The sequence below is a fragment of the Leptodactylus fuscus genome, chromosome 4 (genome assembly GCF_031893055.1).
Source record: "Leptodactylus fuscus isolate aLepFus1 chromosome 4, aLepFus1.hap2, whole genome shotgun sequence".
NCBI lineage: Eukaryota > Metazoa > Chordata > Amphibia > Anura > Leptodactylidae > Leptodactylus > Leptodactylus fuscus.
In genome coordinates, this window is record NC_134268.1 from 168706079 (window position 1) to 168719767 (window position 13689).

The 13689-nt window shown below is 42.1% G+C and overlaps 1 protein-coding gene across 1 annotated transcript in view; it reads left to right on the forward strand.

Moving 5' to 3' along the window:
• Nucleotides 1-13689, forward strand: part of NEK10 (NIMA related kinase 10) — a 136145-nt gene that overhangs the window by 75174 nt on the left and 47282 nt on the right. The window contains exon 25 of the mRNA XM_075271366.1: nucleotides 4812-5025. Coding sequence (XP_075127467.1) covers nucleotides 4812-5025 — 214 coding nt within the window. The remainder of the gene's footprint in view (nucleotides 1-4811; nucleotides 5026-13689) is intronic.

Sequence of the window (13689 nt, forward strand, 5' to 3'; positions counted from 1 at the left end):
TCACTTACAAAAGAGGTGATAGAAGACGTAGTACCTGTAACAGAACATAAGCAGGAGCTAGTGCTGTGTTAGGCCTTGTAAAATACTATACATTCAGGTCAATTATTACTCACATATTGGCCCATAAGGTAACATTACTGGAGGACTCGGCTTCTTATAAAAACATGGAAATTTATTAAAGTCTTCATGGAAAAATATATACAGGGAGAACTTCCAGAATGACAGAAATATCACTCAATGTCTTATAAGGTCTGGTTCACATCTGCGTTCGGTATTCCGTTTGGGGAGTCCGTGTGTTTTCCGCGTGGTGTCCACACTGGGGTTGAGCAATCGTGTTTGGAAAAGATCAGATTCCGATCGGCGATAGAGAAAATTTCACGATCGCGATCGGAATTCCGAACATGATCTTTTTAGGTGAGATCGAGATCGGTGATTATTTCCCACAATGCTTTGCTACTGGCCAAGCATTGTGGGAAAAGCTAACAATGTTAGCCTTCACACTGAGTATACACTCCGCTCATTCTGATCTTGGATCGTCACAACCAAGTATTCTTGATTTGTTTTTTTCATTGTCACAATTCAAGACCCATTTTGTCAACCTATTGGCACCCTTTTTTAGACACTGTGTTTTGCATTGACCGTGTCAAAAAAAAAAAAAAAGGTTACATTGGCCATGATCGGTATCAGCGTTATCGCCACTCTTGATAGTGGGAACCCAGCTGTGAAGCTCCTGAGCGCGTATGTCACTGTGACGTAACTGTATTTCGGGAAACCCAATTTACCTTGACATCTAGATCTGCAGCTATGTCAAGGCATAGAAAGGGTTTAATATATTAAAATCAATACAAAACAGAGTAATGTAAATGCTAAAGCTATATTTAAGCAGGACATTTGGAATACTGTGACGTAAAACAGAAATGTGAGGCTGTCCAATCTTTAGATATTGATGCCTTACCCTTAGGATTGTCAGTGTATGCAGCACAAAGAAGATGACTCCGTAGTCTTTGTGTTGGCTGTAGCATATTACTGCAGCTTATCTCCAGTTTACTGGTATATGAATTATATGATGGATGGTACAGATATCCATCTAATGATCTCCTAAGTTGTGACCATGATAAGGGGATATTTCCACGTTTATATACACTACATTTGCAACTATATTTTCCTGATATTTCCCATATCATGAAGCCATTATATATTCCTCTATCAGGGCCGCACCTCTAATAAGGCGATGTGAGGCAGCTTCCTCAGGGCGGTAGTTTGGGAGGGGGCAGCAGCCACGGGACTTTTTTTTTTTTTTACCTAAACAGTATTAAAGTTAAAGGACCTTTCATTATGTCAGTGATGATGTCATCAAAGGTCCTTTTGAAATTCGGCATCTATCCAGGGTCTGCGTTAGGAGGGAGGGGGGCTGCTGATCGCTGTTTGTAAAAGTTTCCCTGCACACATCAGCTTGCTGTGCCGCCCCTCCCCTTCAGCATCGGAGTGTGAGGGGAGAAGTCTCTTGCGTTGTCACAGCTTACTCAACTGTCAGGCAGAGCTGCACAGGAGTTTCCTCCATGTCCATGTACCCAAAGGTAAGTATATATTCTTGGGTAAAATATGTTTATATGTGTTTACATTATGTGTCTTATATACTGTGTGAATCCTGTATGTGTGTAGATAGGTATGTATGTTGTACAGGGTGGCCATAAAATAACCTCAGGTGTTTGGTGTTTTGTGTCGGCTGACCTAATGGACGGAATTGCCTGAAAATTTGTATGTGTGCTAATCAAGGCATGGGGGAACGGACGGCATGAAAAAAAAAATTAATACCTAAACTCCCCACCAGGGGATAATGTGGTGCTGTACAGTGAGCGTGCGGCGCAAAACCCGTCTGTCGATACTTGGGGATGTCCCATTTGGACCACCGACTAGCATGACTGTTCAATGTGACCGCCATCATGCATGGTGAGCATAGTCATCCTATACAGAACGTGCTCGATGCTTGCGTATAACATCTCTGGTGAGATACTGCGCACTTCCAACGTGATGCGGTGTTTTGGTCAGGCAGGGTTTCGACATTCCCCCGATAAACATGCTCCTTCAAGTGTCCCCACAACCAGAAATCACAAGGAGTGAGATCCGGAGAGCGCGGTGGCCACGCTGTAGGGAATGAGCGGCTCAAAATCCTGTCATCGGGAAAATGTGCATAAAGAGCGTTCTTCACAGGATTTGTGATGTGAGGAGGGGCTCCATCCTGTATGAAGGTGATAGTTTGCAGACACTGTCGCTGTTGGAGTTGGGGAATTTTCGGTGCGCAAGCTAAAGAGGGGCTGATTTCAAGGTATGACGCAGGGGGGTGCACGGTGGCTTGGAGTGCACAGACAGGGACATTTACATATCAGTTTTACTGGTATGTTATAAAAACGAGGGGGGGGTCCTTTAAATAAAGAGTTGCAGCGGCCCCCTGCAACCACTATTATGCCCCACAGCGGCTATGGAGCATAATAGAATTGGGTGGGCAACTGTGGGGCATAATAGAGGTTTCAGTGGGCCGCTGTGGGACATAATATATATAGACGCCTACCTTCCCCCCGTTATCTGATGTGGACGATCAAAAGAAAAACCTAATCGTGCCGCCCCCCAAAACCTCCCCCTCCCCCCCAGTCTTCAGTCCAGAGGGGGAGGGGGGGGGGTTGGGGGCTGCCTTTTGATCGACCGCCTCATGCAGCAGGGGAGCTAGTTTCACCACTGTCCTCTTTTCATCATTAGCAGTGCAGCTCAAAATTAATCTAATGACTTTTTGCGGTTAAGCGCAGACATTAGTGAAAAGACTTTATCAGAGTACCAGAATTATTAAGAGTGTTTACCTGCTATAAGTCCTTTCTGTCAAGCTTGAAAGGCAATGTAGAAGTCTTATCTATAACCTCACTCATAAACCCATCACCATTATTGTTTTGTGAAAACCAGTCTTCACATAAAATTAGAAATGTTCTAATGGATATTGTAAACAATCCAAAGATGAAATGTAATTTGTTATATTCCATTAAATAAAAATAACTTGGATATACGGACTTCATTTCTGCTAGGTGCTACAGTTTAATATAATATTCATTTTGTTAGCACTCTGAAATGTTACAATGCTTTATTTGTCCTTATTAAGGCTGGAGCCCCACATAGCATAAACGCTGTGATTTTACATTACCTGCAATGTGGATGGCATTCTGGCTAATCTCATCCACAAATTGCAGGAAAAAAATCCACAGCGGAGATGCAGCAAATTCAAAAAACATTGCATTTTTGTAAATTGCAGCATGTCAATTATAACTACAGAAATGCCTGTATGCCTGTGGACTTTGCTGGAAAAACGTGATGCATCACTGCTGCAGTTTTTCCTACCTTGCTTTTTGGCTGTGGCCAGCTAAGTGGGGCCTTAGGGTCAGGTCTCACGTTGACAAAACACAGCTTTTTTGTTGCAGTTTTTGCTCTGTTTTTTTTTTTTTTTTTTTAACAAAGCCAATAAGGGCTTTACCAGGTAAGGCCTCTTTCACATCTGTGTCGGTAATTCGTTCCGGGGAGTCTGCATAGGAACCTGCCCAAACGGACTACCGAACACATTGGCAAGCGATGTGCAGTGAAAGCACACTGACCCCATAGACTATAATGGGGTCCGTATGTTTTTCTCGCGGTGTCCACACGAAACACGCGGACAGGAAAATAGTTCATGACCTATTTTCATGTCCGCATGACTCGTGCGGCAAGTACACAGACCCCATTATAGTCTATGGGGTCCATGTGCTTTCACTGCACACTGCTTGCCAATGCGGACTCCCCCGAATGGATTACCAACGCAGATGTGAACGAGGCCTAAGAATGCATAACAGTGGTTCCCTATATAGTGTTTGTTACTGTGTGCAGTAGCCAAAAAAATAGAGTATGAAAAATTACGTTAACAAATTTGACATATGACATATAAGATTGCATTATGATGCAGCAGATATCTTAACTTTTTCATTTTCTCATTGATATAACTGTAGGGTGGCTTATTTTTTGTAGAAAGAATTGTACTTTTTTGAATGCCACTACTACAGGGATTTATATTGTTTGTTTTGGAGCATGTGAAAAAGTAAAACTGCATGAAAATTGTATTTATTCCATTTACTATGGGGTATAAATAATATTTTAACTTTATTCAACAAGTCATTGGGGTTATGGCAAAGTATGGCAGACTTGGAGTCCTGAGTAGGTAAACTACCTTGACACCATATAGGGGTTAGGATCACAATTAGAACGTTATTGGTATGTCTGTTTGCTGGAAGGGGTTAAAACGGGAAAGATTCTGGTAATTGATCATAGTAATGGTTGGGGGGAAAAAATCCATAGTGCTTAAACGAAGTCCGTCGTTCGGGTCCACATGGAGATCCAAACAACGGAGAGCCTGTCTACTAAAAAAAAGTGGTTACTCGCAGACCTCTAAGGACACCATGCAGGACTCCATACAGGAGTTTTCTCTCCACCTATTTGAGACGGAATTTACGGCAGAGTAAGATACTCCAATGCAGATGTAAACCTAGCCTTACACTATGGAATATAGTGGCAAGTTCACAGGAAATGTGAAGTTGACCATGAAAATTTCCACAATTAATTCAATTATAACATTCTGACTATTACATTTAGGGAAGGGAAATTTATATATTAAATTTCAGTTTTACCAAAGGAAATATTTAGCAATGCCCTGGTATGTGTATTGGAACATGTTGTGCTTTTCACATAATATCAGCAAAATCTACTTGTTAAATATATCTCTAACTCAGTTTACTTACCCATAGGTGCTTGACCTCAGACGCAGATCTCCGTCCGGACATAGTAGAGGTTTGCGCTTTAATTTCAGATGTCATGATGAGATACATGGACAGCTTATCCTCCAGTCAGATTGCCCTGGAGAAAAAACTGGAGAGAGAGAGAAAGCGAGCACAAAAATATTTCATTGAAGCTAACAAAAATACTGTAAAATATGGTCATCGCCATGCATCACTACCTTATGTGAGTACCAAAGTATAGAATGTTTATGGCAATGAATTAACGGACAAGTGTATTAATATGTCATTAAGATGTTGTTCTTTGACTCCTCAAATAATGTGCTAATATAACTGCTGAATGGGTACATTGGCTAGAAGACTTCACTTTGCAAATCCATTTAGGTGAATGAGTTTGAAAACTGACCGCCGGGTTTCCGTCCCCTGTCCAGTTTCTCGGGGCAGAAGACGGAAACCCGATGGATTGGCTAAAGTGGAGGCCAGGCGCAGGTGTGAACCAGCCCTATGGCAGCAGAGGTAACACCCAATTGTACTGTATTGCTATGTGTAACTGGTGTAAGGACATAAAGTTCTCTTGTGACTAAGTCCCTTGTACATGCCAGGACTGTTGTTTGAGATGTGTTACTTAAGGAAGATTATGAAGGTCTACCATAATGGAAGTATTGTGGCCATGAATGTGCCATCAAAATAAGTGCTTTCAGCATTTTCCATAGTGCTTTTAGAAAAAAAAACCTTAGTACAGTATTATTCCTGAGTGCCCCACAGTGTTCAGGGTTTTGATACTTACTCTGCATTTGCACTAGTTATCACACTCACATCACATCACTAGGTCATTATAATCTTACAATTTCCAGCGTGCCTCTGGATTCAGCGCATGCGCAGATACATACAATAGTGTTTCAGCCGATCCGAACAGCACGCTCCCATAGAAATGAATGGAAGCACCTGGCACGCAGACTTTGCCGGCGGCCGGCCGCTTAACCCCCCGCGAGCCGGCCGCTTCCATTCATTTCTATGGGAGTGTGCTGTTCGGAACGGCTGTTCTGAACAGTGTTCGCTCATCTCTACTCAGTACATCAATTATACCTGAGGAAACACCGCCATTATCTGTATATAGTGGCAGAAAGGATAATAGGGGCATAGATGAAAACTATGCAAAAATGAAATGAAAACCGTTGTGGAAAAAAATGTGATGTGTCTTGCTACATGTGGTCTTAGCCCAAAACACATAATGAATTTGGTGCCAGACATGTATGCCTTATTTTAGCATAAACTAGGACTGAATTATTTTATAGTTAGATTAGTAAAGTTTAGAAAATGTTTATGAAAATTAGCAAAAGTACAACAGTAAATGACCCAAATAATGTTCCCCTAGTTCTATACTAGTTCTATATGCTGCAGATTCCTATTAAAGTAAAAAAAAATTCCAGATAGTTTATATTTTTATAATAAATCTGCCCCATTGTTTCTAAGGCTAATAAGCAAGCAAAGTTGTGGGGGAATCCATAGGGCTAGAATTCAGAGAGGAATCTAAGGCCGAAGATTGCCTCAAATTCCTCTCCAAATTCCACTTTGTAAACATAGCCTCAGATTCCTCTCCAAAATCTGCTTTCTGAACATAGATATCAGAATATTGTGATTTACTGACTCATAGAACATTGGTTGCTGTGTATTTTACAAGAACAACAGTGACTATTCTTCACGAAGCTAAGGTCATTCCTCTTATCCTTCCGAGGAAGCAAGTACCATATATACTCAAGTATAAGCCGAATTTTTCAGCACAGTGAAAAAAAAAAGCTTTAAAAAAATAAAACAAATAAAAGTTCTAAATCACTCCTTTGTCTAGAATACATATAAAAGTTGAAAATGACTGTGAAACACACATTAGGTATCCCTGTGTCTGAAAGTGCCTGGCCTACTGAATATAGGGTATCTGAAGTGCTCCTGTTCCGTCAGGAAGGGGTTAATAGGAGCACTGCAGATACCCTATATTCAGTCAGACTGAGTTCCAAGAGGCGGGAAAAAAACCCTGTCCTCAAGATCAGGGAAGGGGCAGACAGAAAACCAGAACACGCCCTCCCCTTCCCCAGCACCCAGCAACTACTGTACCCAAAAACTCCGACCATTTTAATTTTTGAAATTTTCCAGTAGCTGCTGCATTTCCCCCCCTCGGCTTATACTCGAGTCAACAAGTTTTCCCAGTTTTTTGTGTTAAAATTAGGGGCCTCGGCTTATATTCGGGTCGGCTTATACTTGAGTATATACGGTATCTTAAAATGAAAATTTGCTAAACAGAATGCCATAGTTCCGTTTGTCAGCACTTTTGCTGACCATGAAAATGAAATGAAATTTTCAGTCAAAAAATGTCAGTAAAATTTAACACCTTCCTGACACTGATATAGTGCCTATAAACATTCCCAGTAATGATTTTCATACGCAGCCTGCTTTTATAGCCTTTTTTCACCATTTGATTCTATACCTTTTGATGTGACATAGGACGTTGTCAGCAAAACAAGTATTCAGACAATAATATAAAGAAGAATTGCCTGTAAAATACATTTATAAAGGCTGATGGATTTGCATATTACTCAGAAATGAATCAAAAAGTAGTATACAAAATACGGTATCTATATATTTTTTGCAATAATGGAGCGTAGAGAGAATCCTATAAAGCAGAACTGCTTACAATGTGCTTTTTGAGGTGTCATTCTACAAAAGCATGTTTGATTTATACTTATGTCTTTTAACCCAGTTATTTTCTGAATCAAAGCCACAAGCCCATCATTCTAAGTATTGTCATATTGTTTAACTATTGCAAAGACAGCACGGTTAGAGAAATTTGTCCCCCCATGTTTTCTTGCCTTTTGTTTACTGACCTTTGTGTACTTTATACTGCACCATATTCAGCAGCAATACAATCCCCTATAATCTTTTATTAGGAAAAAGCTAGGTGCCAAATGGGTTAAAGGAAGATACATAATGGGGCACATTTATGAAGACTGGCAATATTAACTGAGTCAGTGGAGGGTGAGCCTCATTTATAATGAGGTGCATGAGTCCTTATAAATGACATGCACCCTCCACGGGGCTGTGCATGCCAGTTCATAGCTGATATACATTTCATAATAATAATAATAATAATAATAATAATACATTTTAATATATATATATTATGTAGGGTTCAAGTACAGACATAAAAATACATTACAAAGAAATAGCCACTTCACACAATAGGAGTGAGGGCTCTACTCGCAAGAGCTTACAATCTATGGGGTAGAGGGGGTGACTGTATGAACCGTCACCAGTCGTGTCCTTTAACATGCAGATGGTGCCTGTACATACAGTCCTATGAAAAAGTTTGGGCACCCCTATTAATCTTAATCATTTTTAGTTCTAAATATTTTGGTGTTTGCAACAGCCATTACAGTTTGATATATCTAATAACTGATGGACACAGTAATATTTCAGGATTGAAATGAGGTTTATTGTACTAACATAAAATGTGCAATATGCATTAAACCAAAATATGACCGGTGCAAAAGTATGGGCATCTCAACAGAAAAGTGACATTAATATTTAGTAGATCCTCCTTTTGCAAAGATAACAGCCTCTAGTCGCTTCCTGTAGTTTTTAATCAGTTCCTGGATCCTGGATGAAGGTATTTTGGACCATTCCTCTTTACAAAACAATTCAAGTTCAGTTCAGTTTGATGGTCGCCGAGTATGGACAGCCCACTCTCAAATGATCTGAAAACAAAGATTGTTCAACATAGTTGTTCAGGGGAAGGATACAAAAAGTTGTCTCAGAGATTTAACCTGTCAGTTTCCATTGTGAGGAACATAGTAAGGAAATGGAAGACCACAGGGTTGTGAACCACAGTTCTTGTTAAGCCCAGAAGTGGCAAGCAAATAAAAATATCAGAAAGGCAGAGAAGAAGAATGGTGAGAACAGTCAAGGACAATTCACCGACCACCTCCAAAGAGCTGCAGCATCATCTTGCTGCAGATGGTGTCACTGTGCATCGGTCAACAATACAGCGCACTTTGCACAAGGGGAAGCTGTATGGGAGAGTGATCAGAAAGAAGCCGTTTCTGCAAGCACTCCATAAACAGAGTCGCCTGAGGTATGCAAAAGCACATTTGGACAAGCCAGCTTCATTTTGGAAGAAGGTCCTATGGACTGATGAAACAAAGATTGAGTTGTTTGGTCATACAAAAAGGCATTATGCATGGAGTCCAAAAAAAACAGCATTCCAAGAAAAACACTTGCTACCCACTGTAAAATTTGGTGGAGGTTCCATCATGCTTTGGGGCTGTGTGGTCAATGCCGGCACCGGGAATCTTGTTAAAGTTGAGGGTCACATGGATTCCACTCAGTATCAGCGGATTCTTGAGAATAACGTTCAAGAATCAGTGACGAAGTTGAAGTTACTTCGGGGATGGATATTTCAGCAACACAATGATCCAAAACACCGCTCCAAATCCTCAGGCATTCATGCAGAGGAACAATTACAATGTTCTGGAATGGCCATCCCAGTCCCCAGACCTGGATATCATTGAACATCTGTGGGATGATTTGAAGCGGGCTGTCCATGCTCGGCGACCATCAAACTTAACTGAACTTGAATTGTTCTGTAAAGAGGAATGGTCCAAAATACCTTCATCCAGGATCCAGGAACTGATTAAAAGCTACAGTAAGTGACTAGAGACTGTTATCTTTGCAAAAGGAGGATCTACTAAATATTAATGTCATTTTTCTGTTGAGGTGCCCATACTTTTGCACCGGTCATATTTTAGTTTAATGCATTTTGCACATTTTATGTTAGTACAATAAACCTCATTTCAATCCTGAAATATTACTGTGTCCATCAGTTATTAGATATATCAAACTGAAATGGCTGTTGCAAACACCAAAATATTTAGAACTAAAAATGATTAAGATTAATAGGGGTGCCCAAACTTTTTCATAGGACTGTATAAAGTTAGCCTGAGATGGCATCATGTAATGTGGGAGCGGGGACAGAGGAGTGTTCATTTTAGGGATTCTAATTACAGTACGGAAGGGTTTATATTAGGAATTGTGATAGGCCTGTCTGAAAAGATGTGTCTTTAGTTTACACTTAAAGCTGTATAAATTGGGAGTTAATCTGATTATCCGGGGTAGAGCGTTCCAGAGAAGTGGTGCAACTCAGGAGAAGTCTTGTATACGAGCGTGGGAGGTTCTGATAATAGAGGATGTTAATTTTAGGTCATTGAGTGAGCGGAGATCAAGGGTTGGGTGTTAGACAGAGATGAGGTAGGAAATACAGGGAGGTGCAGCATTGTGGAGAGCCTTGTGGATGAGGGTGATAAGTTTATATCGTATTCTGTAATGAATAGGCAACCAATGATTGGCACAGACCAGAGGCATCGCTGTAGCGTCTAGCCTGATAGATGAGCCTGGCCGCTGCATTCAGAATAGATTGTAGAGGAGAGAGTTTAGTAAGGGGAAGACTGATTAGTAAGGAGTTACAGTAGTCAAGGCAAGAATGAATCAGAGCGACGATAAGTGTCTTTAATGTATCTCTGGTAAGGAAAGGGTGTATTCTGGAGATGTTTTTGAAGTGGAGATGACACAGGCACATATGTACCTACCACACATTGGCCTCAGTGGCCTAAGGAAAGGACCCAGGATGTCTTTCATATACACTATGTGATCAAAAGTATCCAGACACCTGGCTGAAAATGACTTACAAGTTCGTGGCGCCCTCCATCGGTAATGGAGGGGGCTTGCACCCCTTGTTGTTTTGCGTGGCACTATCACAGCACAGGCCTACATTGATGTTTTAAACACCTTCTTGCTTCCCACTGTTGAAGAGCAATTCGGGGATGGCAATTGCATCTTTCAACACGATCGAGCACCTGTTCATACTGCATGGCCTGTGGCGGAGTGGTTACACGACAATAACATCTCTATACTGGACTGGCCTGCACAGACTCCTGACTTGAATCCTATAGAACACCTTTGGGATGTTTTGGAACGCCGACTTCATGCCGGGACTCACCGACCTACATCGATACCTCTCCTCAGTGCAGCACTCCATAAAGAATGGGCTGCCATTCCCCAAGAAACCTTCCAGCACCTGATTGAACGTATGCCTGCAAGACTGGAAGCTGTCATCAAGGCTAAGGGTGGGCCAACGCCATATTGAATTCCAGCATTACCGATGGAGGGCGCCATGAACTTGTAAGTCATTTTCAGCCAGGTGTGCGGATACTTTTGATCACATAGTATACATCCCCTGTGACATCCTTTTCTTAGGCCACTTATTGGCCCTAGCAATCGGCCGGAATAAACCCTGGGGACCTGTAGGACCGGAATTCGGCCTGGGACACCAGAGAACCTGGGACAGGTCGTATGTTGTTAATTTTTTTTTCACCTTCCCCGGCCTTTAGAGTAAAAACCTGTTCATCAGCACAGGGAAGAGATCACGGTGGTTCATACAGCTGATGTCGGACCACCGCCGATCAAGTAATGCGGACCCAACCTAAAGATAGGTCATCAATTTGTAAATCCCAGGAAACCCCTTTAAGAAAAGAATTCATGGAAACCTTCTCAAGCAGCACAGAGACTCAATGTACTTTCTAGTGTTTCCTCTGGGGAATGAGGCTCTACAGTTCAGATTTTCACATTTTCTATCTAAAAAGTGGACTTCTGATTTAATATTAGTTTAGTACAGTTCCATTTGTCATTTTAGCTTTTCTGCCTGAATAGGTATAGTATTTTGCTTTTACACTTTTTAGTGCCATGTTACTGGGAGAATTTGACCTTAGGAAACTGTCAGAAAAACTGATTTTCACACTTTCTATTATTGGAAGCATTTACCTAGTTCAGATTTTTTTCTGTTAGAGATCATTCAAGGTCCATTTTACAAAACACCTAATCCCACCAAAACAACACAATTCAGATATATTTTTTAAGTAAATAAACTCAGCTTGACATAGCAGCACTTTGTACAACTTTATCAATACACACAGAAAAGATTTTCTTTTATATTCTGTTCAAAGCAGGGTCGCATCTGCCATGAGGCATCCTAAGGAGACAACCTCAGGCAGCACCCTTTGGCACAAACTGAGTGGTAGCAGTCAGTATTTTGCCCATCAATCCCCACTCCTGTCCAGTCTGGCAATATATTGTATACGGACCAGTAAAAATGGTGTTTTACTGTGTGGAGTCCACTAAAGGGGGTAGTAGACAGTGTAGGCCAGTAAGGGTGGATAATATACTGTGGGGGGACAGTATAGGGGGCAATATACTGTGTGTAGGCCAAATAAGGAGATTTTATGATTTGCAAATGGAGGTGCATTGCCTACAGTTTTAATTAGGGAGGCCCCATCATGAAACCAAATGCTGTCGTTTGGCGTGGTTTTGCATTCCCTGCAAAGTGGAAGGGATTATAGCGAATCTCATCCTCACATCGCAGAAAAATCCAATAAGAGGAAATTCTGTGATTACCAAAACCTATCCTATATCTATGGAAACGCTAGTGGTTTCCTTAGGGTTGGTGCACACAGAGTTTTTTGGTGCTGATTTTGACGCTGAATGCGCCTCAAAATCAGCCTCCAAAAAATAAAGGCTGATTCTGAGACGGATTCAGCGTCAAAGTCAGCACCAAAAAACTCAGTGTGCACTGACCCTAAGACTAAGTTCACACGGCGGATTTTGGTCCGGAATTTGGCGCGAATTCTGCGTCAAATTCCAGATTAAAATACCTCCTCCCATTGAATTAAATGGGAGCTGGGCATTCAATAGGTCTAGTCTGGAGGGAGTGACGCGCCCGCTCGCAGCAAAAAGAAGCGACGGGCCTTATCCGCAGTGCATCACTCCCTCCAGACACCGGTGGGGGGGAGGGGGTTAATCCGATACTGCACACTCAGCTCAACTACTCCGGAGTAGTTGAGCTGAGCGCACGGCCCGATGTAGGAGAGCTGGCATCTACCAGCTCTGCTATATCGGGCCGTGCGCTCAGCTCAACTCCGGAGTAGTTGAGCTGAGTGTGCAGTATCGTCTGCTGAGTGTGCAGTATCGTCTGCTGAGTGTGCAGTATCCTATACTGCAAACTGGTCGGCCAGCTCTGCTACATCTCTGGTGTAGCAGCTCTGCACTACTCCCAACCATCCCTCCATCTACTCCTCCTGTCACACACATCTCGTGTGTAGCAGAGCTCAGCACACACTCAGCTCTACTACATCTCTACATCTCTGCTTCATCTCCAGTGTCCGGAGTAATCGAGCTAACCGCACGGCTAGCTCTGCTTCATCTCGCCATAGGAATGAATTGGCCAGCGTTGATTGGCCAGTGTACAGCATTCGACCAATCAACGCTGGTTCTGCCGGAGGAGGCGGAGTCTAAAATCGGACTAGAATGGAAACTGCTGTGGACTCATTTTAGACTCTGCCGCCTCAGGCAGAATCAGCATTGATTGGCCGAATGCTGTACACTGACCAATCAATGCTGGTCAATGCATTCCTATGGGAAAAAGTCAGCTCCGGCATATTGCAGGCTGACAGGGATCCCGACATAATAAAGGTACTTGATGCCCCCAAACATGCTTCCCCTGCTGTCCCAGTTGCTTTCCAGGGTGTTGGCATCATTTCCTGGGGTGTGATAGTGGACTTGGTGACCCTCCTGAGTCGAATGGTGGGATCCCCTGTAGCGAAGTATTTTCTCCCATAGACTATAATGGGGTTCGATATTCGTTCGAATAGTCGAATATTGAGCAGGTATTTGAAACGAATATCGAACATTTTAATGTTCGCTCATCCCTAATAGTGATCAACTGTACTGTGGGATAGAGGGCCTAGCCCACAAGAGCTTACAATCTATTTACGCTTTCTATGTAAATTCTTGT